We start from the raw sequence: 25,497 nt of genomic DNA on the forward strand, positions 1-25,497 counted from the left end.
GTTTAGTAATGTCAGCTAACTTGTTAATTTTTATCATCATTACAGTAAAAGTTTTGTTATCTGGCACTTGGTTAAGCGGCAAACTCAGTTAACTGGAATCTTCACCTATAACATCAGGCAGGTGGAGATACCAGTTAAACTAGTAGGCTGCTTGACAAAATGTTGGTTAAGCAAGCCCCCAGCAGCCTCCCTCACTTATCTGATAGGGCTCCCTCTGTGGTGCAGCTCTGCTGTCCTTCCTTAGTCCTGAGAGCCAACTATGAGCAGAGATGTCTCATAAGACCCATTTGAGGAAGTGGAAATCTCTACTCCCAAAGGTCCCTCGTGAAAGAGTAAGGAGGGTGGCGTGACACCACAGAAGGAGCCCCGTTAAGTGGTATATTTGGATAATCTGCAAGTTCTGTAGCCCATGTGTCCTAGATTACAAAACTTGTATTGTACAGTAGTACCTCCCTTCCTTTAGCTCTGTTTCTCTACCATGCTCTTTGTTCTGGCTGTGATTGAAAACCTTGGTAGCTAATGACAGCAGTGCATTCTGTGTACCAGAGACCCTGTCAGTGCAAGGCCTGACTCACTTGCAAATGTTTCCCTTATCACTGTTTTCTGCGGTGCTTGACTTTTGAGGAAAGTATTCCCCATGCTAGGAGGGATTGCTAAATTAAGAATATTTATATTTCGCTTCCTACTCCCCCAAAAGTTTGCAAAGAAGCTAAATAAATAAATAAGAAAATAAACAAGCAAATAAATAAAAAGGTTTGCTGTCCCAAAAAGGGATAAAAACTTCTACTGATGTCTTCGATGGGATCCTTTATGGTGGTAGTCATTGTGCATTTTTTTTTTTTACCATAAGCTCCATATGTATTTAGAACTGGAGACAATGTGTGTGTGACTGGGATAGGTAAAAATTCACATTGCACAATTTAATTTTTATGTAAATTACTGAAAATGCCATGTAAGAAATATCATGTTCCAACTAAAGTTAAACACTTTTAAGGCTGCAATCCTAACCACACTTTCCTGAAAGTAAGCCCCAATGAACAAAATAGGACTTATTTCTGACCTGGTTAGGATTGTGCCCTTTGTCACATTGATATCCACCCATGTGTGTGTTTAACTCTCACCACTTGAAAGCACTGGGTTTAAAAATTACTTAATGTTGCCAGCGTCATAGAAACGCTTAACAATTCTTCATGTGTTTTTACATTAACTAGTTTCTGAGATGAATTTTGAATTGAATTATTTTAGAAGTGGTGAAGTTTTTCCACAATGGGCAGACAGCCCCTACAAAATGGCAGAAAAAACGTAGGTAACTGGAGGTAACTGCAATAACTAAAGACAACCTGTCTTTGATGAATGCAGACAAACTTCAGCCTACAATTTGAGTGAAATTGGGTTTTGTGGCCTAGAACTGGTGCATAGCCAAATAAATGTTTAGGACTTGGCGTGCAGTATCACAGCAGTTTTTATAATGCATTATATAAGGTCAGGATATCAGGCTGTGTGACGTCCCTTAGGTTTTTGACATATTCACCCTCCCCTTTTAACTCTTTAACTGTCCTATCTGTGTTTATGACTGCTTAGTTGAAGAGTGTTAAGAAATGTCTCCTGCCTACTCCTATCTGGGATTGGCCTGGCACCTGTGGGGGTTTACAACTGCGGAACAGAGTTCTGCTGTTGCAAAATGCGTTTTGGTGGTATGCACATTTTGAGCATGCTGCCACAACCAGCAGTAGCATGGGAGGCCTCCCGCTAGACCAGCACAGGTATATGGCGGTCGGGGTGGTGCAGGGACGGGAAGGTTGTCCTGGGTGGGGCAGAGGATAGGAAAGGAGGTGGACTGGGGCAGTATCAGTGGCACTCGCATGTGTTGAAATCCTGACCACTCCCATCTCCCTTACTACAGTAACACGCCTTGGACGTATACCTGCTAAAGAGGCATGCCTCCATGGTGGCAATGGAGGCTTTCTCTAAGATGAGCATTACCCTGAGAGACCTTTCTAATTCTTCCCCCCCCCCCCCACAGACACAGAGTGTGCTGTGTTGGTGTGGCTGCATCAGTGTGGGGAATTTAGGTAGCATTGGATTACTATCTGCATTTATTTGTCCCCACTATGTACTCTGCAGGGTTTCCCTGCCTCCTTTTCAGTTCTTCACTGATCTGTTAACTGCCATGGAACGTTCTGAGCTATGAGGTACAAAATCATGGCAAAGAAAAAACCTTCACTTTTATCTCTTCAGATACTGTAAAAAGTCCATTCCATATCAAGAAGGCCATTTTCTGTGTGACTCATATCTACTTTTTGACAGGTGGTCAAAGGTCTGTAGAAGTCTAGTCCTGTACTTCAGAACACCTTGTCCTGGAGTCTCCTTTGGTACATCTCCATTGTAAGGGCCTGAAGTGCTGTTTGCCCTGAGGTCTTTCTCAGTTGTTTTCCTGAAAGCCACATCTCATCCTCAGATCTGTTTGAAGTACAAAAGGAATACAGTGTTTGCAAATTAGGAGTTCTTCAGCTTTAAGTGTATGTCTGTTCTTTGAGAACCTTCCAAAGGAAAGGCACTTGGAGTTGTGAGTCCATCCTCTCCATTTGGAGGGAAAGGCAGACTAGTTTCAAAACGCTGTGGTGTATTTGGGAAAGCTAAAAAATGTGTTCCATTGTTTGTCATGGTACCCACCCAATCTGGAATCACTTATTTGTATTTTTTCCTCACTAGGCCTCTAATTTTCCTCACAGCTTTTCTCACTTTAATCTCCCCCTCCCCCCAGCGTTCAGCACGTCTACATACATTATGAGATCTAAACATTGCTGATAGTGTGGACTGGACTGAGTGGAGATCTTGCAGACAAATGTGAGCACTGCAGCTATGCGTGCACATGTAGGGGAAAGACCCCCCCTCCGTGACACACACACACACACACACAGATTGAGAGAGCGCTCCCATTTTCGATAGTGCGTGGCTGCCAAATGTTTCTTCACCCTTAAATAGCTGTTCCCCAGTGCTGTGTGTTACAGCTGGCAAGTGAAGTAAATCTTTTATTCCGTCCATTGCTGCTGTGGCTGCTTGAAAATGTTTAGTCTTGTACTTTTAAGGTTTCCTTTCCACTGACACAACATCCTCCCCCCTCCCGTTGTGTGTTACTTTCTGCATGTAGTGTGGATTTCATCTTGTCCCCATATGGCAGTCTCACTGTCTCCTGTATCTTGTTGCCTACCTTCAGTTCTATTCTCATTGCTCCGATACGTCCTTCTCTTCCCCTCCCCCCCACCATACGCCTGCTATGTGCTGATTTTGGAATACAGCCCTTGTTTTCCATGCGGTGTAGGTTTGGCTGATTTGACATAATGGCACTGATTTCTGAGGGTAGGCTATGAGTTTATCCATTTCCCCTCTTCCCCCCCCCCCCGTCCATGACTCCTGAGGTAGAATGTTTGCATTCAAAGGAAAACTGCCTTTGGGATGCTCCTACAGCAGTTGCTCCTTGTAGGTGGAGGTTGGGCCTACTAGAGTAGCAAATTTTTTCTTCCTGTCCACTATTGTTTGCTTCTGGGTTATATAAAGGATCTGGGGACCCAATCCTATCCAATTTTCCAGTGCCAGTTGTTGTGCCAGTGGGGTGTGTGCTGTATCCTGTGGTGGAGGGGCAGTCACTGGGACCTTCTCAAGGTATGGGAACATGTGTTCCCTTACCATGGGGTTGCGTTGTGGCTACACCAGAGTTGGAAAGTTGGATAGGATTGGGCCCTAAGTTATGTTAATAACTTTACATTAGACAGACCAAAGCCAAACCCATTTGACTTTGTGTATAAGGGTTGTGATTTCAAAAAATTTGGCATGTCGTGTTGAACTCACTTCTTCCTTCACTTCGTGAACTTGAGAAAATTAATGCCTCTTGACTCTTAGTTTTTATTTCTCATTTTAGATTTTGAAAACCCTTCTATTCTTTATATGTTTTTAATTTCTTTGTAAAAGATTGCCATTTGCCACTGGGCTTTAAAACCCATTTCTGCCCAGCCCACAGGTGTACACATTTGATCCCTGTTGCATCTATGCAACATTGGGCAGAAATGGCTTAAGAGGGAGCAGCCTACAGACATATATGAATTTCTTTATATGAACATATGAATTTCTTTATATGAATTTCTTTATTTGTTGAACTTACAGCCTATTGATGGTTTGCACGAAAAAGGAATGGTCGAGGACCTGCATAACACTTCCATGAAGACTGCAAGTATGCGACCTCCTCATCCTGGGATGGGGCCTCCTCAAAGTCCAATGGATCAGCACAGCCAAGGTTTATATCAGTCGTGCTTTTGACATATTTGGGCTCACTTGAAGGTCTTTAAAGTTACAGGGAATCAGAGTATCAGTGGTAAATTTTGGTGTTGTCGCTTTTTAAAAAAGTATTTTGAAGACTAACTAAGATGTGAATACATTCATATTTCCATAGAGGCTGCTAAGAACTTGGGTTCAATAATAGATGTAAGGGATAGATGTTTAAGGGTTTGGGGATGGTTTGCTGTTTTCCCAAATCTATTGTCTTGGGTATTAACTAAAACTTAAGCGTTATAGAAAGCAGCACATCTGAACTTGCCTTATACTATTGGTCTGCCTAGCCCAGTGCTTATCTGCTTTGCTTGATAGCAACTTTTTTGGACTTTTCCAGCCCTGAGAATTCTTTGAAATTAGAGATCCCATGGATTGAACTAAAGATTGAGATTTTCTTATCTGTTTTTCTTAGTCTGGCAAGTGGCATTTCATATGCAATGCTCTCTCTGCTTTATAGTGACGTTTATATGTAGTAATCTGGTTTTGACATATACGTATTAATGATGATTGTATGATTGTTCTCAGAAGTGTGAGAACAATTGGTTGTTGCAACTTCCATAGGTCCCAAACCATTACATGCAGCATGCTCCTGTGGTTAGAGAAAACAGGTAGAGAAATGATCAGCAATACTGATGTGCATGAGAGGCACCAGTTCTAGACTGGTGGACAATGAGTCTTACTTTCCCCTGTTCTCAGGGGTTTCTCTGAAAATAAGTAATAGCTAACTTGTATATCAAAGAGAGCAAACAGCTTTATAAGAGAAGAAAATAATGTTCCCTATGCATCTTCCTCCTTGCTTTGAGACCTTTTCATTGTAATTCTACAAACCAGGAGTTTTCAAAGTTTCTCTGCCCACGCCTCATGATTTACAGTAGACAGCTGCAATTTTCTCCATCCAGCATCTACTTCTAATGTACAGTATTCCCTTACAGAATTCCAGTGCTAGTGCTTCTGTGGGTGAGGCAAATCCATTTATATGCATGGGCATGTAAATGGGCTCTATACTGATCTTTGTCATAGGGTGATTGCCTAAAAGTTGTTTTGTGGTATGTGATTCAACCCTTAGACTGAGCAGAGGGGCATCTCTGTGATGGTAGGATGAATAAATCATAGCTTTTTGAGATTCTGCACACTCCCAGAGGCATGTTTACTCTTTATATATTCAGCGCCAGAATGTACTAACCTCCAGTTAGTAGACTTCAGAAATAATAGACGTTGTCTGCTTCTTCAAAAACTAGTCATACATGTTTTTCACATGCGCATGTGTATTGTAATAAATGTATTCAGATTTAACAGACTTTCAGCATCAATTGACCCTTTCCCTCCAATTCCATTAAATTAAGAGGTCACTTTAATTGAGAGGTCAGTTGTTTTGGACCATATTAGGTAGATTCTCAAATATAATGCTTAAAGTGTATGGATTTGATTTTTTTTAGCAGACACTAAACAGCAAGGACATACAGCAGTCCTTGTGTTGCCCAGGTTTATGACATATTTAGTGTAAAAAGGGAGGGCAAAGGCAGTAGATATCTCCACTCAGATGCTTGGGAAGAATAGAAGTACTTATATCCCTAAGGCCTGATCTAAGACTCAGATAGCAGTAGTGTAACTGAATATTATTGAATATTGTCACTGATATTATTTGATAATCTATTCAAATTGGTCATTGCTGGTATATCAATGGTAATAACCAGTTGCAATATTGGAAACTGCAATGATGGTATTCTGTGATACACCTCTGCTTTGGCTGTATTCTTTGTATCTTTGCTAACCAGAGGGCAAAAGCAGAGATTTCTTTTTGCTCCTGAATCTCTGACATCCAGGGGGAGAAAACATCCTCTTTTGCAGATGAAATACCAGATCTTAGTTTTATGTCTCAGAAGTATTCTTTTAATTTGCTTTGGTTCATTCCATAATTCAGTGGGAAGTGACTATATAAATTTGTACTTTTAAAAATTGGAGTCAGTTCCAGTATAGTTGGTCCACATCTTACGCATGATTGACTTGCACAAATTCAAGTAGTTGCTCTTGGTTCCCCCCCAAAAGACAGAAAAACAACAGTTTAGTACAGGCAGATTTGCCATGAACAGTTTAGTACCATTCAATTTACTCTCTTTATGCCTTCAGAGTGAGCCTGAAATAAGAGAATGAAGTTGTAGTTCCTTCAGTTCCTGTGTTTCTCTTACAGTGATTTTAGTTCTTAGGCAATAGGTATTTGTTGGATTTAAGGGAGATTCAACTATACACGATGTTGGCTTTATGTACTGACCTTGGAACATAACCCTTGTGTAAGATGTGGGCCAATTATATTGTTTTATTTAATGCCTACACAAATTGTGAGATGCCTAATTAAACTACACAGTTGGATAAATCTTGTGTTTGCTGCCTGCATGGGATTTCAGAAATGGGAATTGTCAAATGTTTAGAGCAGGGCTGTCAAACATAAGGCCCATGGGCCAGATGCAGCCCACGGAAGCTTTTTATCTGGCCCTCTGACTCTCAGATGCTGAGCAGTTACTGCTGTAAGGGCAGCCTGCATGAAAATTGGGCTATCTCATATCGTGTATTTTCTCTTCTCTCATTTGCAGTGAATGAGCTCCTAAATGAGAAAAAGTGCTTATTTTCGGTTGTGATCTGTTTAGTGACATCACTTTCTGCCTAATGACATCACTTTCGGCCCTCAGCAGGCACCATGAATGGTATTTGGCCCTCGGTGTGAATCGAGTTTGACACCCCTGGTCTAGAGGCTTACAGCTTGGCTTGGTGGGTCATACGTTGTACAAGCCTGTTTGTATTTAAGGATTCCATCGTACTCTTTAAATTAGTGGTTCCCAAACTGGTGGGTTGTGACCCACTAGGCAGTGGAGCACTGGCCTATGTCCCTTTAAGGGGCGGGGGGAAGGCAGCAACACGATCTCCAGGATTGTGCTGCTGCCTGGGAGAGGAAAGGGGTTTTCACTTACCTCCAGTCAGCAGTGGAGTCCTGGGAGGTCCGGGGAGTATATGGGGAGCCCTTAGCAGGTTTCCCCAAGACTCTGTAAGTCCGTAAAAGAGAGAGAAAAAAGCAGCACTTCCAGTTTTGTCACAAAAACCAAAAGTGCCAATTTTTCTCTTTCACAGACTTACAGAGGCTTGGGGAGCCCATTGGAGGGCTCCCCAGACCCTCTGGACCTCCCAGGATGCCAGCACTGGCTGGAGGTAAGTGAAAACTCCCCTCCCCTCCCTGGTAGAAGCGTGATCCTGGGGATCATGTTGCTGCAATCCCCCTGCCCCAGCAAATACTTATGTGGTTCCCTCCTCTGAAGGAGGTCTTTGGGAACCACTGCTCTAAAAGAACAGTACTGAGGACAGAAAGTTGTTTGCTGGTCCAGATAGTATCTAAAGACAAATGCAACCTATCTGGATTTAAGGACTATGAACACATTCTCTGCTAGAGACATCCTTCCTGCAGCCATTCATATCTCTTGTTCTTATGTGCTTGCCTTCTCTGAGCCTTCGTGTTGGGTTATCTTGGCTGGCCTGTCCCCAGTTGTTTTGTTTTCAGATGCTTATAGAAGAGAGGGCAGGCTTCAGAAAGGTCAAATGTTAGTGTAGCAGCATATGTTGTATGATTAAGCTCTAAGAACAGAAGGTAAGTATAAAATACTGTTAATCTCTGGTGGTTTTTAAAACAAATGAACACTAACAGAAGTGCATCATTCATGGTCCTTTCCCCAATGAATTCACAACCGAAATGAAGTATTTTTTTTAATACAGTTTAGGTATTTATTTAAGATTTACAAATGTTCCACATGTCTGGCATTCCAGAAGTTCCATGGAATAGAATGAGTACTCCTTTCAGATAGTTACTATGTGGTTGAACTCGGTGGGAGGGTTACCACATATTGCTGTGCTGCCTTTAAAAAAATGCAAGCCTGCCATCTGAGTAGTTATTTAATGTGTATATATCCTCATTCTAGTAATGCAATGTTACTTGCTTTTTGTTCTGTTTACATAAAAATAGCTTCTGAATCTCATCTTTAGATGTGGTAGGCTAGTTGCATTTGCCACTTTATCACAGAGCCCAAGATCTCCTGAGCGAACAACTGTGTGTATGATGCAGGTAGAGTGCTGGAACAGAAAATGATGTCCAACCTTTGACATTATTCACACACCATCTGCCATATAGTTGCATACCTGCATTGCAAAGAATTCAAGCCAGATTGCGAGTTGATTATCTACAGTTATTTTCATCTCAGGATGCTGGGAGCAATGATTATGGTGGATAGCAGGACTGACCCAAGTCATTTTGGTACTTGGAGTGAAAAATCCAAGTAGTACCACCTCCTGCTAGTTAACACAGGATCCAGTCTACCAGGAACTTCTCCTGTGCAAGCCTCATTAAAATAAATGGAGGCTATGCAAGAACCCCACTGTGCTCTTGCACAGATTCTGTTCATTTTTAGTACATGCATACTGTGACCAGATGATTTTATAGAAGAGAAGAAAAAAAGAGAACAGAGAAAGAAACACACCAGGTGAGAATATTTTTCCCCATACCACACTGTAATAATGCCACTTTTCTGTAAAATCAAAAGTTTGAGTTAACATTTTATGTCTTGATTAAAATTTCAACAGTAAACTTGTTTAGAAGAAGGTTTGAATTGATGATGCTACTTGCAGTGGCTTGCACATTAAGAAAATAAAACAAGTAGGAAAGGCACACCTTGCCTTCCCCATTAACCAAGAGCATTACATTATAAACTACTTTTAACTAAATTAGAACTGTTTTAACAACACTCTGCTGGATTTAAAACAGTCTGCTGATCAAGTATTAATTCTTGTATTCATGATGTGCAATGCTATGGTAAATTGTTAAACTGCTGAATAGGTGAGTGCGGAGAATTTTTGGTGACATACTTTGCTTAAGCAGTTTCTGCCCAATGTTGCATATATGTGACAGGGACCAAATGTGCCTGTGGGCCGGGCAGAAATGAAAGAAGGAGGCACCAGCTGAAAGACTTGCGTATTTGTTATGCCAGTGAGATGATAGCAATGCAGAGCGATAGCAGACTAATACAAAGGGTCTGCAAGGCTCAGTTATAAAACTTGGCAAACAAGATTACTGCAGTGTAGCAGTGAAATGTAACGTAGGAATTTTAAGTGCACTGCCTGAACTTTAAGAAAGTGGGAGCATGTGTAAATGCTTTGGTGTTTAAACATAAGGTGTTTATAGTGGCAGAATATATTCAGTCTTAAAGATATGCTAGCCTGGAAGAGAGCCATAGGTTAGTGGTAGGGTTCATGCTTTATAGGCAGTAGGTCATGGGTTCAATCCTGGCATCTCTGTCTGAAGGATCACATAGTAAGTGATGGAAAAGACCTCTGCCTCAGATCTTGGGTAGCTGCTGTCAGCCAGATGAACCAATGGTCTGATTTGGAGTAATTAACAGGCGGTTCTGCATATTAAAAAACTGTGGCTACAATCCTATCCTCACTTACATGGGAGTAAGCCCCATTGACTGTAATGGGACTTGCTTCTGAGTTGACATGCATAGGATTGGGCATACAGTTTTGTGTTATATTAGCTGTAATTTTTTCTGTTCATTTAGCTACTGATTACTTTCTGAGTACCAACAGTCATACTTGAATAAAATAGGCTTACTTAGCTTATATCAGTCAGGTCATGGGAACTACTGATCATAGTTCTTATACTATTTGCAACCGGTGATAGTAACTTTGACAGCAGTTCTTCACTTAGGGTGCAGAACTAACCTGGACTTAAGCTGGTGCAAGTCCCTTGTGCCAGGCCAAGAGTGTTGTGAAAGTGCCGTAAAGAACTTTCATGCCACTCTGGAGGCAGTTAGGCCGGTGCAAGGGACGTGTGCAGGCCTCCCTGCATTGTCGCAGGCACTGGGGACAGTGAGTTTGCGTCAGACGAACTTGGCTGATGCAGGGATCTGGGGAGGGTGGGGAGGAGGCAGGAGGGAGGCTCTTTGGCGGGGGAGTGCGAGCAGTGGGTATCCTGGAGGCTGGCAGGCAGGAGCGGGAGGTGGAGCCAGAATCCACATGCCAAATCCTAACCTCATTCCTGGGCAACCTGGGCCAGCCCCAGGCTGCTCTGATTTATCACGAATTTCGGTGGTTCAGATCTGAGTAGCCCCATTGGGGCTACAGTGGCTTTCCCTGGGGTAAGGGAAAGCAATTCCTCTTGCCCTGGGCTGAGCCACTAAGCGCCCAAAACTTGCTCCGAATACAGTGCAGGCCCACCGGCCTGCCTGTTTCAGCGCAAGTTAGAATTGCTCTGATCAGCTGAAAGTAAAAGGTTTTCAGTCTACGCCAAAATGCTGGTAGGGAAGACACCAGCCTTGCCTCATGTAGCAGGATTTCGGCTGGTACGGGTCACCATATAGTTGTATATGTAACATTTCAGGGTAATATTGGCACACTTAGGACCTAATCCTAACCAACTTCCAGCACTGATGCAGCTGTACCAACGGGGTGTGTGCTGCATCCTGCAGTAGGGAGGCCAGGGAGGCCTCCTCTAGGTAAGGGAATGTATGTTCCTTTACATCAGGGCTGCATTGTGGTTGCATTGGTGCTGGAAAGTTGGATAGGACTGGGCCCATAACTTAGTAAGTGCACTCTGTATGGTCCTATTCATTTAGTATAGTATCTCATTCATCTTCATAGAATCATCATTATTCCAATTTTACAGATGAGGGAACTGAGGCTGTGAGATGATAAGCTTGCCCAAGTACAGATACCCAAGTTGCAGATGGCCACATCAACACTTTGCTGCAGGTGCAGTCTGCCTGTTGTGGTGTTTTTGCACAGGCACAATAGTGCTGGGCCAGCAAGAGCCATCTGTTTTGAGTTTGGTACATTCCAACTTCTGGACCAGGGGTGTCCAAAGTTTTTGGCAGGAGGGCCACATCAGCTCTCTGACACTGTGTTGGGGGCTAGGGAAAAAAAGAATTAATTTACATTTAAAATTTGTATAAATTTACATAAGTTTACATAAATGAATATATTAAAGATGAACTTATATGAATGAATGAAGGTCTTGCAACAGCTCAAGGTCTATAAAAGGCCTTGCACAAAGCAAGGCTGGCCTTTCCTTTGCTGCCACTGCTGCATCACAGATGTGAAAGAGCAAGCAGTGGAGGGAACTCTCATCCCACAGCTCACACAAGAGGTCGAATAGTCGCCCTCACGCTGAGAGAATTTGCGTTGGGCAAGTACAGGCTTCAGCAAATTTCCAGAGGGCCAGAGGCTCATTGGAGACTGGGGGCTCCCTGAGGGCCACATTGAGAGGCCTCAAGGGCCGCAAGTGGCTTCCGGGCCGGGGTTTGGGCACCCCTGTTCTGGACAAACCTCTGGAATGGAGCCAGTACATTACTTGGGGGCTAACAGCCCAATCCTAACACGACTCTCCTTCACAGCAATGCAGCAGTACCAGTATGGCTCCTGCTGTGTCCCCCAGGAACGTTTTGGCTTCCAGAAACCTCCTCAGTGAAAGAGAACATTTGTTACCTTGCCCTGGAATGAGCCTGTGCCAGGCACCAGGTCTGCCAGCTATAGTTGGTGCATGTCCATGTCAACTCAAGTTAGGGAACTGAGAGCGGGAAGGGGGGTTAGGGTTATTTTATTTTCTCTGTAAACTGCTTTGTGAATTCTTTGTTGAAAAGTGATGTATAAATATTCTTGATGATGTTGATGTGCTGATTTCAGATATTTTACTCATATATTGGTATGGCTTAATAGTTGGAAAATGACAGAATGGGATATTCTTTTGTTTTTACAGGCTATATGTCTCCACATCCTTCCCCATTGGGAGCACCAGAGCATGTGTCTAGTCCAATGTCTGGAGGAGGTCCGACTCCCCCTCAGATGCCACCAAGTCAGCCAGGACCCATGATGCCAGGAGATCCACAAGTTATGAACCATCCCAACAGAGGCCCTTCTCCATTCAGTCCTGTTCAGTTGCATCAACTCCGAGCTCAGATTCTAGCCTACAAAATGCTGGCTAGAGGACAGCCAATACCTGAAAATATTCAGCTTGCTGTACAAGGGAAGAGGACGCTACCTGGGATTCAACAGCAACAGGCACTTTACAACAAGCCATCTGGTAAAATAACTGTGTACTATACTATTAGCCAGCTCAGTTTTTTCTTTTGCCTTTCTTCTGACCAAGTTGTGGCCTCATGTATTGATTATATCTTTAGAAATATTTAAGAATCAAAGCGCAGCCACAAAGCACAGACTGGATGGGAGTATGGGAGGCATGCATAGGTCTTCCATTCTGTGTAATACCTTGATGTGCTGCTTTCATGCATGCATATGTGTGCGCACTGCTGGAGTAGATGGCAGGAAAAAACAGGGCTCAAATTGAGCCTTATAGTGACCTTTCTGTGCAATTATATAAAATAAAATAGAATTGTAACCTGAGTGTTCAGATTTTCACTTCAGTTGTATACATGTTGCAAAAAATTAAAACTCCACTTCTTAAAAATTCTAGAATCTTAAATTACTATCAGTATTTTTTTAATAGACAGCTGCATAAAACAGGTGTCCTGAAGACCCACAATGTTTCACTATAATAATAATAATTAATAACTTTATTTTTACCCCGCCTTTCTCCCCGAAGGGACTCAAGGTGGCCTACAACAGGTTAAAAACAGATTAAACAACATAATTAAAAAACAGATTAACAACATAATTTAAAAACAGATAAAAGCATATTAACACATATCATAAAAACAGTAGTCAGATAACAAGTAGTAAAAAGGTAAAAAGAGCATAGAGCAGCAAGTCATAAAAGAATCAGGCCTGTAAAAAATTAAAAGATGTTGAAAAGATGTTAAAAAGGCCGAGAACTCAGAAAGCTTGTTTAAACAGAAGGGTCTTCAGGCCTCGCTGAAAAGTCTCAAGAGAGGGAGCCATTCTTAAGTCAAAGGGAAGAGAATTCCATAGCATTGGTGCCACTACTGAGAAGGCCCTATTTCTAGCCGCCGCCCCACGTACCTCCCTAGGCGGCGGCACTTGTAAAAAGGCCTTCTCTGATGACCTAAGAGCCGGATTGTACAGAAGTAGGCGATCTCTAAGATACCCTGGCCCAGAGCAGTATAGGGCTTTAAAGGTCAAAACCAGCACCTTGAATTGGGCCCGGAAACGAATGGGCAGCCAATGTAGCCGCTGGAGAAGCGGACTGACTGAGTCAAACTGCCTACCTCCAGTAACCACACGAGCTGCCGCATTCTGCACTAGTTGCAGTTTCTGAACCGTCTTCAAGGGCAACCCCACATAGAGCGAGTTACAATAATCTAACCTCGATGTCACCGTGGCATGGATCACCGTGGCCAGGTCTGCACAATCCAAGTATGGCCGCAGCTGGCGCACCAGCCGAAGCTGAGCAAAGGCCCCCCTAGTCACAGCCGCCACCTGGGAATCCAGGAGCAGCTGCGAGTCCAGGTGGACCCCCAAGCTGCGGACCTGCTCCTTCAGGGGGAGTGCAACCCCATTCAGCGCAAGCCGATAATCCAGCACCTGCATCGAGGTTTTCCGAACCAGGAGAGCCTGTCTTATCTGGATTTAATTTCAGCTTATTAGCCCCCATCCAGATCCTCATTGCTTCCAGACAGCGCTCCAGGCCCTCAACCGCCACCCTGAAGTCTGGAGGAAAGGAGAGATAGAGCTGGGTGTCATCGGCATATTGATGGCACCCCACTCCAAACCCCAGATGACCTCTCGCAGCGGTTTCATGTAGATGTTAAATAGCATGGGGGACAGAATTGAACCCTGTGGCACCCCACACTTCAAGAGCCAGGGTGTCGAGCAGGCATCCCCCAGCACCACCATCTGGGACCGACCCTCCAAGTAGGAGCGGAACCACCGCAAAACAGTGCCTCCAACTCCCAACTTGGCCAATCGGCCCAGAAGGATACCATGGTTGATGGTATCGAAAGTTGCTGAGAGGTCCAGCAGGACCAACAGGGACGCACTCCCCCTGTCCAGTCCCCGGTGTAGGTCATCCACCAAGGCGACCAAGGCAGTTTCCGTCCCAAAGCCCTATCACTATCACTTTTTTCTTGTAAATGTTATTTTTCCTTGTCATTTCTTGCATTGCAGTAATCTTTTCTTAATTGTAAATAAACTTTTTAAAAGTTACTAATGTTTTACTGAAGGTTTTGAATAGTACAAACCTATTTTACAATAATGCTTTTTACTCACTTTAGTGGGCCCTCAGTATCTGTGGGGTATCCATTCCAGGAACCCCCACAGATACCGATTTCCTTAGATAATTAAATCTGCAGCTGGGTCTTAGAGAACCTCCCGGATGTGACTGGAAGTTTCTGGTGCAAACCAGAAGTGTCTTCAGTGCTGTGGGATCGGGTCCGGGAAGGGGATTTGGATCCACTGCTGCTGATGAACCTGCCCTGTTCCTGGAAGTTGCATAGCTAAGGCATCTGGCACCTGGGGGCACAAAACTGTTTAACATCCTCCACTACTAGATCAAATTTAACATCCCCCATTGTGTCCGTTTGTGTCAGGAGGTGGTACTCTCCATGCCTCAGAAGGCCTACTGGAGGTCTTAGAAGGGAACTTCTGGTTTTTGCCTCCCTGACCCTCAGAAGGCCACTTTTTTTCACGTTGGCTCCACCATCAGGAGGGAGTGTGTGGTTTGGCCCCCCCCTCAAGGTGTGGTACCCAGGGCAATGTACCCCCCTGCTCCTCTTAGCTACACCACTGTTTCGTGGACCTGATCTGTGCTCCTCCACCCCCTTGTTTCTGCTCTTCCTCTTCCTCCCCCCTTGTCCCGCCTCCCCTGCCATCCTTCCTGTTTCATTCTGTCTTTGTGGATCTACTGGTGTGTGGAGGAAGGCTCCATTGTTCCTGTCAGACTCCAACCTCACGTGACTCTGCTTGCTACCAAAGAGCTGTCTGCGACATTTGGAGTAGCATGACTGATGTGTCCACTGTTGTGAGCTCCATTTAGAATTGGAAGTAACATTGCAGTCAGATCTGGAAGGAAGAATCCCTTGTGTGATCAGAACACTCCTTCTGCTCATGGTGGGACTTCCATTCCCAGAGGGAGTTCCTGAATGCTCCTTTTGATGCACATGTATCTCATTATTTACTTTTCATGCAGCGGAATCCTCTAAAATACTCAATTGGGGTGCACACATTATTTACCACAAATATTCAAATGTGTGCCATATTCTAATAACTTCTTTCCTTGTTACTCATTGTAGTGATTGGGATGCATCCAATGAGTGTCCCACCAGCTGGACCAGGAACTGCTGCAGGAATGCCAGGACACACACCTGCCATGGCTCCTAAAACTTGGCCAGAAGGTAAAAGATGAAAGATAACTATCAGCCCTAATATACCATACAGCAGTGTTTCTCAAACTGTGGGTCGGGACCCACTAGGTGGGTTGTGAGCCAATTTCAGGTGGGTCCCCATCCATTTCAATATTTTATTTTTAATATATTAGACTTGATGCTGCCATGATATGTGACTGCATTTGGGGAAATGTTACCGAACTATACTTTTAATGAGCTACTATGTATATTCTTTTAACAATGAGGGTAAATGGTACTGACTCCTGGGTAACTGTGGGTAGGATTGCAGCCTAGGATTGCTAAAATTTTTCTGCTTGATGATGTCACTTCCAGTCATGACATCACTTCCGGTGGGTCCTGACAGGTTCTCATGCTAAAAAAGTGGGTCCTGGTGCTAAATGTGTGAGAACCACTGCCATACAGCATACAATTTACATAAAAATAATGCACGTCACAGGTTCTTAAAGTGGGAATTGCAAGTAGCTTGGAAGGAGGTTTCAAAGCTATGAGGAGCTGGGTTCAGGTTCTGGAATCTCCAGATAGGGCTGGGGAAGACCCCTATCTGTAACCCCAAGAAGCTGTTGCCAGTAAGTATAGACAGTACTGAACTAGACTGTCCAGTTGTCTTAATCAAGAGGTTCTCAGTGTGGGTTGTGACTAGCTATCATATGTGGGGGAGGTTGCATAAACATGTATTAAGTTTTATGGGTCACAGAAACATAAAGTTGAAGAACCCAGATTTACCTAGTTTACTACAGGAAAAAAAAATTGAGAAACAAGTAGGTTTAGTCACTTTTAAAATGTGTGTGTGTGGATACACGTGTGTGATTTTTCGTTGTATGCATGCATGTATGTTGCAAAAGCAGGATGTGGATCTTCATCAGCCAAAGTGAAGGTCAGAATGCAGGCTCTAGCAGTGACTTTGTTGCATTTTAGCTGCTCTTCTCACCATTCCCTCGCCCTCCCTGCTGAAATGTCTTCTGTGCCATGACTGCATGACACAGCAGTTTCCCAGGAACACATGTGCAGCAATAATAATGGGTGTTTGCTGCACCAACAATGAGGAATGAGGCTGAGTTGAAGAGCTGGTGCAAAGGTTAAGCTTTTCTTTCTGGAAGTGCACATGAGTATTGATGATAACCTTCAACTTTTTGATGAAATACTAAGACTATGTATCCAGGAGATTACTTATAATGTTATAATATTTAGAATACTACAATCTTTTCTTCTTCAGCTTGGTTTTAATAGCTTTCACATTGTCTTCTTCTTCCTCTTCCTCTTCCTCTTCCTCTTCCTCTTCCTCTTCTTCTTCTTCTTCTCTTCCTCTTGGAAAAAGCCCTTTAATTCTTCTGTAAAACGCCTTCTAGTATCATGTAGGCCCTTTGAATAAAATTTAGGAAACGACACACTTTCATCTTCAAAAATCTCAAGCAGTTTTACTTATGTATCTATGAACTGTGTGACTAGCAGATGGCTTATCCTGAAACCCAGCCACTTTCTTGTAATGGATTTCAGGGTCTTGACTCAGAAATAAGTTAATTGGTTAGCATCGAACAGAAGGTGTTATTTTACTTTTATTCTGACATCTCTGGGGCTTTACTTGTTTGCCCTCTCCCTTCCTGTGCTGCTCTTTGCATAAAGGGCAATACAAGAATAATTATGGGACAATAGTCCTGACAGGACATCAGTAAGAGAATAGCATTGAACCAATAAGACAAAATAAAATAAAAAGTGACAAGGGCGAGGGATAACTTTTTCAGTGCTAAGAGTAACTGTTTCCTCTTCATCTAAGACAGTGGTTCCCAACTTTTTTTAACTGGTGTGCCCCTTGGCATCCCATTTCCATGAACTGTACTCCTCATTTTAGTAAAATGTTTGTAATTAATATAGTTGCTGTTATTTCAAACTTATGTTTTTCAACTATTGATCCATATCTGATACACATTTTGATGACCAGAAGGTAGTGGTTGGTGAATCTTTTGCAGTCCGCTACTACCTTCCTTCCTGCCTTGTGAGCCCCACAAGGCATTCTCATTCAGACCTGCCTTTTTCCACCATTATTCAATTCTTTTTTGAGTACCCCTAAATGTCCTGGCAAGTATCCCTGGAAGTACACATACCTCAGGTTGGGAATCACTGATCTGAGAGGCTGCTTCTCTTGCTGCATGGTGTTTTGGGAAGACACTCAGACCACTGCAGCATTTCAGCAGTAGAGGAAATATTTATTAATTTCCTTAAAGCTCAAATGTTTACAAAAATGTTCTTTGTGAACCATTTCTATTCACACTGATGTGGTGGAATAATAAGTTTATTCATGCAATAATTTTATCAAAAGTATATATGCAAGTTTGAAAAACTATTTTTTCACTTTTCTGGACATTTCCTTGTGTTTCCTTGCATTTATTCATCTTTCAAAAAGGTATTCACCTTTCTGGATATCTCTTTGTGTTTCTCCTTGTGAATTGTGACAATGAGAGTGAAATGCAATAATTTGGTGAGGGAACTTGGTGGTTCCTGAGACAGGCAGGCAGACAGACAGATGTCAGAAATGATTGTGTTATGAGGTTTGTTTTGGACATTTACCAATGTACCCTAGTAAATGTCATCTTTTATCAGTTAAGGATGGAAATGAGTATGACATTTCATTATTAGATTGGTTTTCATATTTATTGGTAAATAGCAAAACTTTCTGAACTCTATTACTGACTTTCTAATATGTTGAGAATTACTGGTAAATGTCAATGTTTACATTGTGCAGTAGGTTTGCACATGCCCATTCAACACAGGAAAGTATATTACTTCATTGACACATTTACACTTTTTTTTCAGCAATAGTTTTGCATATCTCCTTCACCTGTACACCATCTACTGATGTGGCATTCATAGATACTAATGTTACTCATAGCATGTTTCTTTTTATATGGTCACAGTGCCACAAGAACAACCTATGTTCAGTGGATACATATATTCATAAACTATATGCATATAGATTTTGCAACCTTCAAATGGTAGAAACAGTAGTTTCAGGTATAAAAACCCAAATAAAACAACTTGTGAAGGATCATTCAGAGGTAAAGGCCAAATCACAATTTGGTCATCAAATCCAAGCTATGGCTGCCATCCTCCTAACATTCATTCTGATTCCTTCCCTGATTTCCTATTGCAGGCGAACCATAGATTGTCGGCACTTGTCTTCTGAACCAAAATCGGAAACCACAGTTTACAGTGGGTTTTCAGATCTAGTTTGGAGGACATAGTTAAACATTAAGAAAACAAAACCCATGCATTTGAAAACTATATCTTTCTGAAACCAGGACATTAGGAATACATCGGATAACAGAGGAAGGACAAAGAAGGGAATCCATGAGCCTGAGGCTTGGACTCAGTGGCCAAATTAAGCATTAGAAGGGATAAAAGGAAATATTTCTTTACCCAACATGTGATTAATCTGTGGAACCCCTTGTCACAGGATGTTGTAAGGGTACTTGGCCTACATGTTTTTAAAAGGGGATTGAACAGATTTCTAGAGGAATAGTCCATCGCAGGTTACAAGTCATGGTGGCTGTATGCAGCCTCCAGGTTTTAGAGGTATTCTGTCTCTGAGAGCCAGATGGGAGTGGCAGTAGGATACAGGTTGTCTTGTATGCTCTGAGAGGCATCTGAGGGGGCCAATATGAGATACAGGAAGCTGGACTAGATGGGTCCTTGGCATGATCCAGCAAGGCTCTTATGTTCCTATGGAGTTATATCTCAAGCAGCCATACCTAAGGAACTAGGGATTGTGGTGAGCCTGGATTCAGCCAGTTGTTGGTGCCTGAAAACCTGTAAGCTGCAGATTCAATGTTTGGCCATATTGAATACTGTATGTTTTTTTTCCATGCAGTGTGTGAATCTTTCTGTTGACTTTTTTGAATACTTTATCTAGGTGCCTAGCCAAAGGATATAATAAATAAATATTTGGTTTAGATATTTTGGCCATTTTGTTAAACATCAGTACCTTTTATTTTGCAGGGCAAAATGCAGATATGAGCGTTTCTAGTACACCTCAAAAGCTTACTGTTCCACCCCCTAGTGGAAGACCTTCACCTGCCCCTGCAGCTGCACAGCCTTCTGCAGTAATGCCTGGTCCTTCTGTACCACAGCCCACAGCTGGTCAGCCTTCACCTATTGTTCAACTGCAGCAAAAACAGAACCGTATCAGCCCCATTCAGAAGCCTCAAGGACTAGATCCTGTTGAAATACTTCAGGAGCGGGAATATAGGTAATCATATTGAGATGCATAAGATGTATCCATTTGCTTTGATAGTTTAATTCATTTTGTTTTAAAACTGTTAAGAACACTTGACAGCGTTCACTATGTTATATATGCTGGAGAAGAATTGTTTATGAAATGGCTATTACATAATTGTTGGGTAATTTAGGAAAGTGTGTATAAGTGCTAAACTATTTTAGGGCGCAATCCTACTCTGTGCTGGAACAGGCAAACCAGGAGGCTTGCGCTTTATCTAGCACAGGATGGGGCCAAAAGCGGCTCAGCCAGAGGCAAGGGGAAACTTTTCCCCTTACCTCTGGGAAAGTTGCCCTTTCCCCTATGGGTCTCCTTGGACTTGCACCACCTCTTGAGGTGGCACAAGTCTGAGGACAGCGGAGCGACTTGAAGCTGCCAGATCCCAGTCCCACCTCCCGTGATCATAACTGCCAGATCCCAGCCCTGCCTCCTGCTCCACCCCTGGGGCCATCCACCGCCCGCCCTCCCCTTGCCCATGAACACCTCCTTCCTGTCTCCTCCCTGCCCTCTCCCCACCTACCTTAGAGGCTTGCGTCGGCCCAGCTGGGCCAATGTAAGCCTCAGTGCCTTCGTCGGCGCAGAGGCTTGTTCCAGCCTCCACAGGCTGGTACACCTCTGCGCACCAGCCTAGCTGACTCCTGTTTGGAACCCTCCTGGGCTGGCGCAAGGGACCATGGCCAATCCCACCTCTCTCCTGGACCTGATCCGCATCATGGACCACTCTGCCCCAAAACACCCCCTCCTCGCCCCCGTCTTGCCCTCCTGTCACCCTGTCCCACCTTGTGTGCTGGCCTGCCCAGGCTGGCACAAACTTATCTTGTCTGGGTGGCTCAGGGATAGAATCTGACAGGAGCAGGCTGGTGCACATCTTTGTGTCATCTTGGCCTGTTCCTGAGTTGCTGCAAACATTCTGGTCAACACTTAGGAGCCTCCTGCGCCAGTGTAAGGTAAGTATACAATCGGGTACTCACCCATATTTTCATTGCATATGTTTCTCTTACAGTGCCGTCCTATGCCTGTCTACTCAGAAATGAGTCCCACTTAATTCACTGGGACTTACTCCTGCATAAGTGTGTATAGGATTGAAGCCTTAAACCCTTTATCTATTGGCATGGTTCTTTCTTGTGAAGTTTTATGCAGAAAGTAATTCCACTTTTCCTTTTAAGTTATAAAAATACAAGGAACATTTTATACTAGTTGGAAAAACTGCACTTTTGAGATTGCAGTTTGGCATAATAGCCCTAGCTAAGAAGTGGTTTTGATTAATGTGATGAAATGTGGTTTTGGTTGGACAGGCTTCTGAGGCTTTCAGAATTTCCTAGTTTTTCACACTTACTCAAACTCAGGGCAGACTCTTCTTGCTGAGATTGTAAATTGTGCTACCAAGGAAAGTCCTACTCCCCATGAGACTCCCTGTTCCAAGCCTGAAGCTATTGTGACTGTTTTGATCTGTGGCGAGCAATGCTAGCAGTTGTCACAGAATCCAACTCTGCTTGGAGCTTGCTGAAGCTCAGCTGCCTGGCCTTATTTATTATTATTATTATTAACAGTATTTATATACCGCTTTTCAACTAAAAGTTCACAAAGTGGTTTACAGAGAAAAATCAAACAACTAATCTCTCCCTGTCCCAAAAGGGCTCACAATCTAAAAAGATGCAAAAAGAACACCAGCAGACAGCCACTAGAAAAGACACTGCTGGGGTGAGGTGGGCAAGTTACTCTCCCCCTGCTAAAAAGAGGAGAACCCACTTGAAAAAGTGCCTCTTGCCCAATTAGCAGGGATACTTCCCTTATGGGGAAGTATCAGGGCAGTACAGCTGATTGTGGAGTGTGTCTTCCAATCGCAATGTTTCATGACAAACTGTTAACTTTTCATCACTTTTCATCACTTTTCATCATTCATTGTTTTCCTTAACCATTGTTAGTCTATGTGTGACTAACAAAGAGTGTAGTAAAAATGTATATTTAACATATCTTTAAATGTTTTGTTAAAATGTAAAGAACAGTTCAACTTACTTTGCTTTTTGAAACTGGGCCAGCATAATAAATTTATGCTATAATTCTTATAAAGCTTTCAATTTTTTAAAAATACAATGCTTCTTTCATCTTAATGAATAAGTTTTGTAAAATTAATAATGTGCAGTGTAATTTAATGTCATTCCACTGTGTGTAAAGCTTCTTTTCTTCTCAATCCTAATAAAAAAATTGCACATGCTATTGTCCTGAAATTATGAGCACAGGGGATTATGTCAAATGGATCCCTTTTATCATCTAACAAAAGTATCCCTGGTAGAAAGCTTTTCTGACTCTTGGAGTAATCAATCCTACTCCATGGCACCCATTCCAAAAATCTTGCAGCCTGTTAATGTTACTTTTGTATTCGTGCTCAGCTGTTTCAAGGGAGTGCCCTTTGCAAGAAGATCTTTATCTGCAGTTCCAATTCAAAATTCACTTTCTGCATGGATGGAGACAAATAACTGCACTGTGGAGATTAATTAAATGTATTTTGGACAGAGTAAGATGAAATCCCTGAAGCACTTGTAAATGGCAGCTTCAAGAAACTGCTTTCCTCTTTATACCTTTCTTATGATTGAATGACTTAATAGTCTTTAATATTTCCTCCTAAATGTAAATAGTTTTTATCATCTGTTCCAAGGATTAGGCAGTAAGCATAATTTGCATATTTGATGCATTTATTTTGAGTGGAAATTGGCTGTCATGAAGTCTTCTAAGATATAGCAGTAATTACAGTTTCATATGTAGGTATTGATGATGATGATGATGATGATGATGATGTGTGGTTTGCAGAGAAAATCAAATAATGAAATGGCTCTCTGTCCCACAAGAGGTCACAATCTAAAAAAATTCAGAGGAACACAAGCAAACAACCACTAGAAAAGACACCGGGCTGGAGTGAAGAGGGACTCTACCCCTGCTAAGTATAAGAGGAGCACTAATTGAAAAAGTGCCTTTTTTCTTAGCTAGGTAGTTCAGTTGTAAAGTTTAAAAAAAAAAAAAGGCAAACACCACACACGTGCACATGCATAAATACACAGAGAGAGAGTTAATACATGAAGATGTAATTAGTGCTATATTTTAAAATACTTTGACAGCCAACTGTATTAATCTGATCTATTACCTTCCCCCTCCCCAAAATCTTTAATTTTTGGGTGCAATCCTAAAGTGCCCTTGGGCTGGTACAAGTCCCTTGCTCTGGCCCAGGAGGGTTGCAAACGTGTTATAAAGCACGTTTGCGCCTCCTCAGGAGCAAGCCGCACCAGTGCACAGAGGTGTGCTGGACCACAGAGGCTGCATCCAGTCTTCACACCAGCTTGCCCCAGGTAGATTGCGTCAGTCGAGCTCAGCTGATGCAGGGGTCTGGGGACTGTGGGGAGGAGGTGGGAGGGAGGTGTTCCGTGGTGGAGTGTGGGCGGGCGGAGGGCAGTCCTGGGGAGGGCAGGGAGCAGGAGGTGGGGCTGGGACCCAGCTATTATACTGGATCCCAACCCGTTTCCTGAGCAGCACAGAGTGGCTGCGCTCCAGTGTCCTTAGGCTTATGCCACCTCTGGAGGTGGCGCAAGTCCGAGGAGACCCATTGGGGCTGCAGTGGATTACCTGGGGGTAAGGGGAAGAGTTTCTCCTTGCCTCTGGCTGAGCCACTTTGGGCACCTAACTTGCGCTGGACACAGTGCAGGCCTCCTGGCTTGCCTGTTCCAGCACAAGATAGGATTGCACTGCACCAGTCTTCCCCTTTTTAATTTTATGCGAAGGTCATTTGGCTATTGTTGTTTAATAAAACAAAGCCAAGCAAATATTTGTTTTAAACTTATGGCAGTATCTGCAGTTTGGTATATTTGGCTTTTATTTCTTTCCTTTTACCTGTTGATTTACATACAGTACAGGATGAATTACAGTACAGCTCTAACATTGGTAATTATGGTTAATAGGGAGCCAGTGCCAACTTCAAGAATGTTTATTCCCTTTTTGCCGCCCCCTTTCTTCCTAGAACAAATTTCCCCTCCTGCCTAAACTCAGTTAAACCTTGGGGACCTTAGTCTTAAGTTTACAAAGGGTTCCCATTTAGCTAGAATTTGAAAATGCATTTTGAATTTGTTCTCAGATCATGGAGTGAATGTTAGTTGCAGTTAATGGTGATGCTGACAAATTGTATAAGTGATGATAAGGTCTTGTGAGTAGGAAATATAGGTGAGGCCTCTTTATCTGCAGATCAGGCACCCACAGATTTGCCTTACTGAGGATACTGGACCAGATTTCTCCCCTGCAGACCTCCCAGACGCGACTGGAACCTCATTCTGGCCACGTCTGGGAGCCCTTCTGAACATCAGAGAGGCTGTACAATTTTGCGCAGCCTCTCTGAAACTCAAATTGTCACTTGGAGCCATTTTAATGTGACTTACAGTTTTCAACAAAAACCAGAAGTCACATTCTAAAGGCTCTGGGAAGCATTCTGAGCATTGGAGAGGCTGCACATGGTGGTGCATGTATAGCCTCTCTTAAACTCAGAAGGGCTGCAGACATAACCAGAGCAAGTGAAAAGAAAATCACAGATTTGATTATCCATTATTTTTGGTATCCATGGGGGAATCTGGGAATGGAGACTCTGCAGATACGAGGGCCCCACCTGTATGCCTTCTGAAAACCAAATACCAATTGATGCCACTACATCTCTTTTGTAATAAATGGAATGTGTTTGTTTTTCTGAAAGCATTTGGTTTGTGTATGCCCAGAGACTTCCCCAGTTTTGACTCCCAGGAGTATATTTTCATATGCAATTGGGCATTGAGATGTTATGGAAGAAAATTGTTTGGCTCTTCAATAGAACTGTGAAAACGTTTAAACCCACGGGATGCAGTGGATGTCACGCTGGATGGCAGTTAGGTGGGACTGGGCTGTTGTTGGCAGGAAATGTATGCTCTGTTCTTGATCTACAGAGTGGGATGAGAATTGTGCTTTTCCAGTATAGGGAATGTTTAGCTGTTGCCTCACCTGAGAAACCAGAGGAACCCCTGACTCAAACTTTCTGAAGTCTTTTTGTAGGTTTATACAATGTTTATGTATGTTTATACTTCATTTCAAAATTCCCAACTCACACTAAAGTAGTTCATCTGAACTTTACATAGGCTGGGTATGATACCATGCAGCTTAGAAAATTGACTGACAGCACTAATTTAGTAGGTGCCTTGGAAGCATCCAGTGATAACCATTAGTGAGAAGGTAATCAAAGAGAGCTAGCTACCTGAGGATTCAGATGATTTTTTTCCCTCCTGTCCTGTCTTGGCTGTTATGATACCTGCATTGTGCAACTATATAAGTTTTCTGGCCGAACATGCAATGCTTAGTAGCAGCTGCATTTGTTAGTTACTTCTCTCTTCGGATGCACAGAGCAGCTTTTATATTTTTTTGTAAAACTAGGATGTAGAGAAGGCACCAAACTTGTTAATTTTATATAAGAATTTTTCTTACCTTACTATTCTTAAATCCCATTTCTGCCACCCCCATCAAGCATTCCAATTACAGAGTGGCACACAATCATAA

At 42.9% G+C, this 25,497-nt stretch overlaps 1 protein-coding gene across 4 annotated transcripts in view; it reads left to right on the plus strand.

Annotated features, from left to right (window-relative positions):
- Positions 1-25,497, plus strand: part of SMARCA2 (SWI/SNF related, matrix associated, actin dependent regulator of chromatin, subfamily a, member 2) — a 144,483-nt gene that overhangs the window by 16,510 nt on the left and 102,476 nt on the right. For all 4 annotated transcript variants that reach the window (XM_066617545.1, XM_066617543.1, XM_066617541.1 and 1 more), the window contains 4 exons: positions 4,162-4,291; positions 12,113-12,436; positions 15,561-15,662; positions 19,665-19,914. In XM_066617545.1, the coding sequence (XP_066473642.1) occupies positions 4,162-4,291; positions 12,113-12,436; positions 15,561-15,662; positions 19,665-19,914 (806 nt within the window). The remainder of the gene's footprint in view (positions 1-4,161; positions 4,292-12,112; positions 12,437-15,560; positions 15,663-19,664; positions 19,915-25,497) is intronic.

Source organism: Tiliqua scincoides, chromosome 2 (assembly GCF_035046505.1).
Source record: "Tiliqua scincoides isolate rTilSci1 chromosome 2, rTilSci1.hap2, whole genome shotgun sequence".
NCBI lineage: Eukaryota > Metazoa > Chordata > Lepidosauria > Squamata > Scincidae > Tiliqua > Tiliqua scincoides.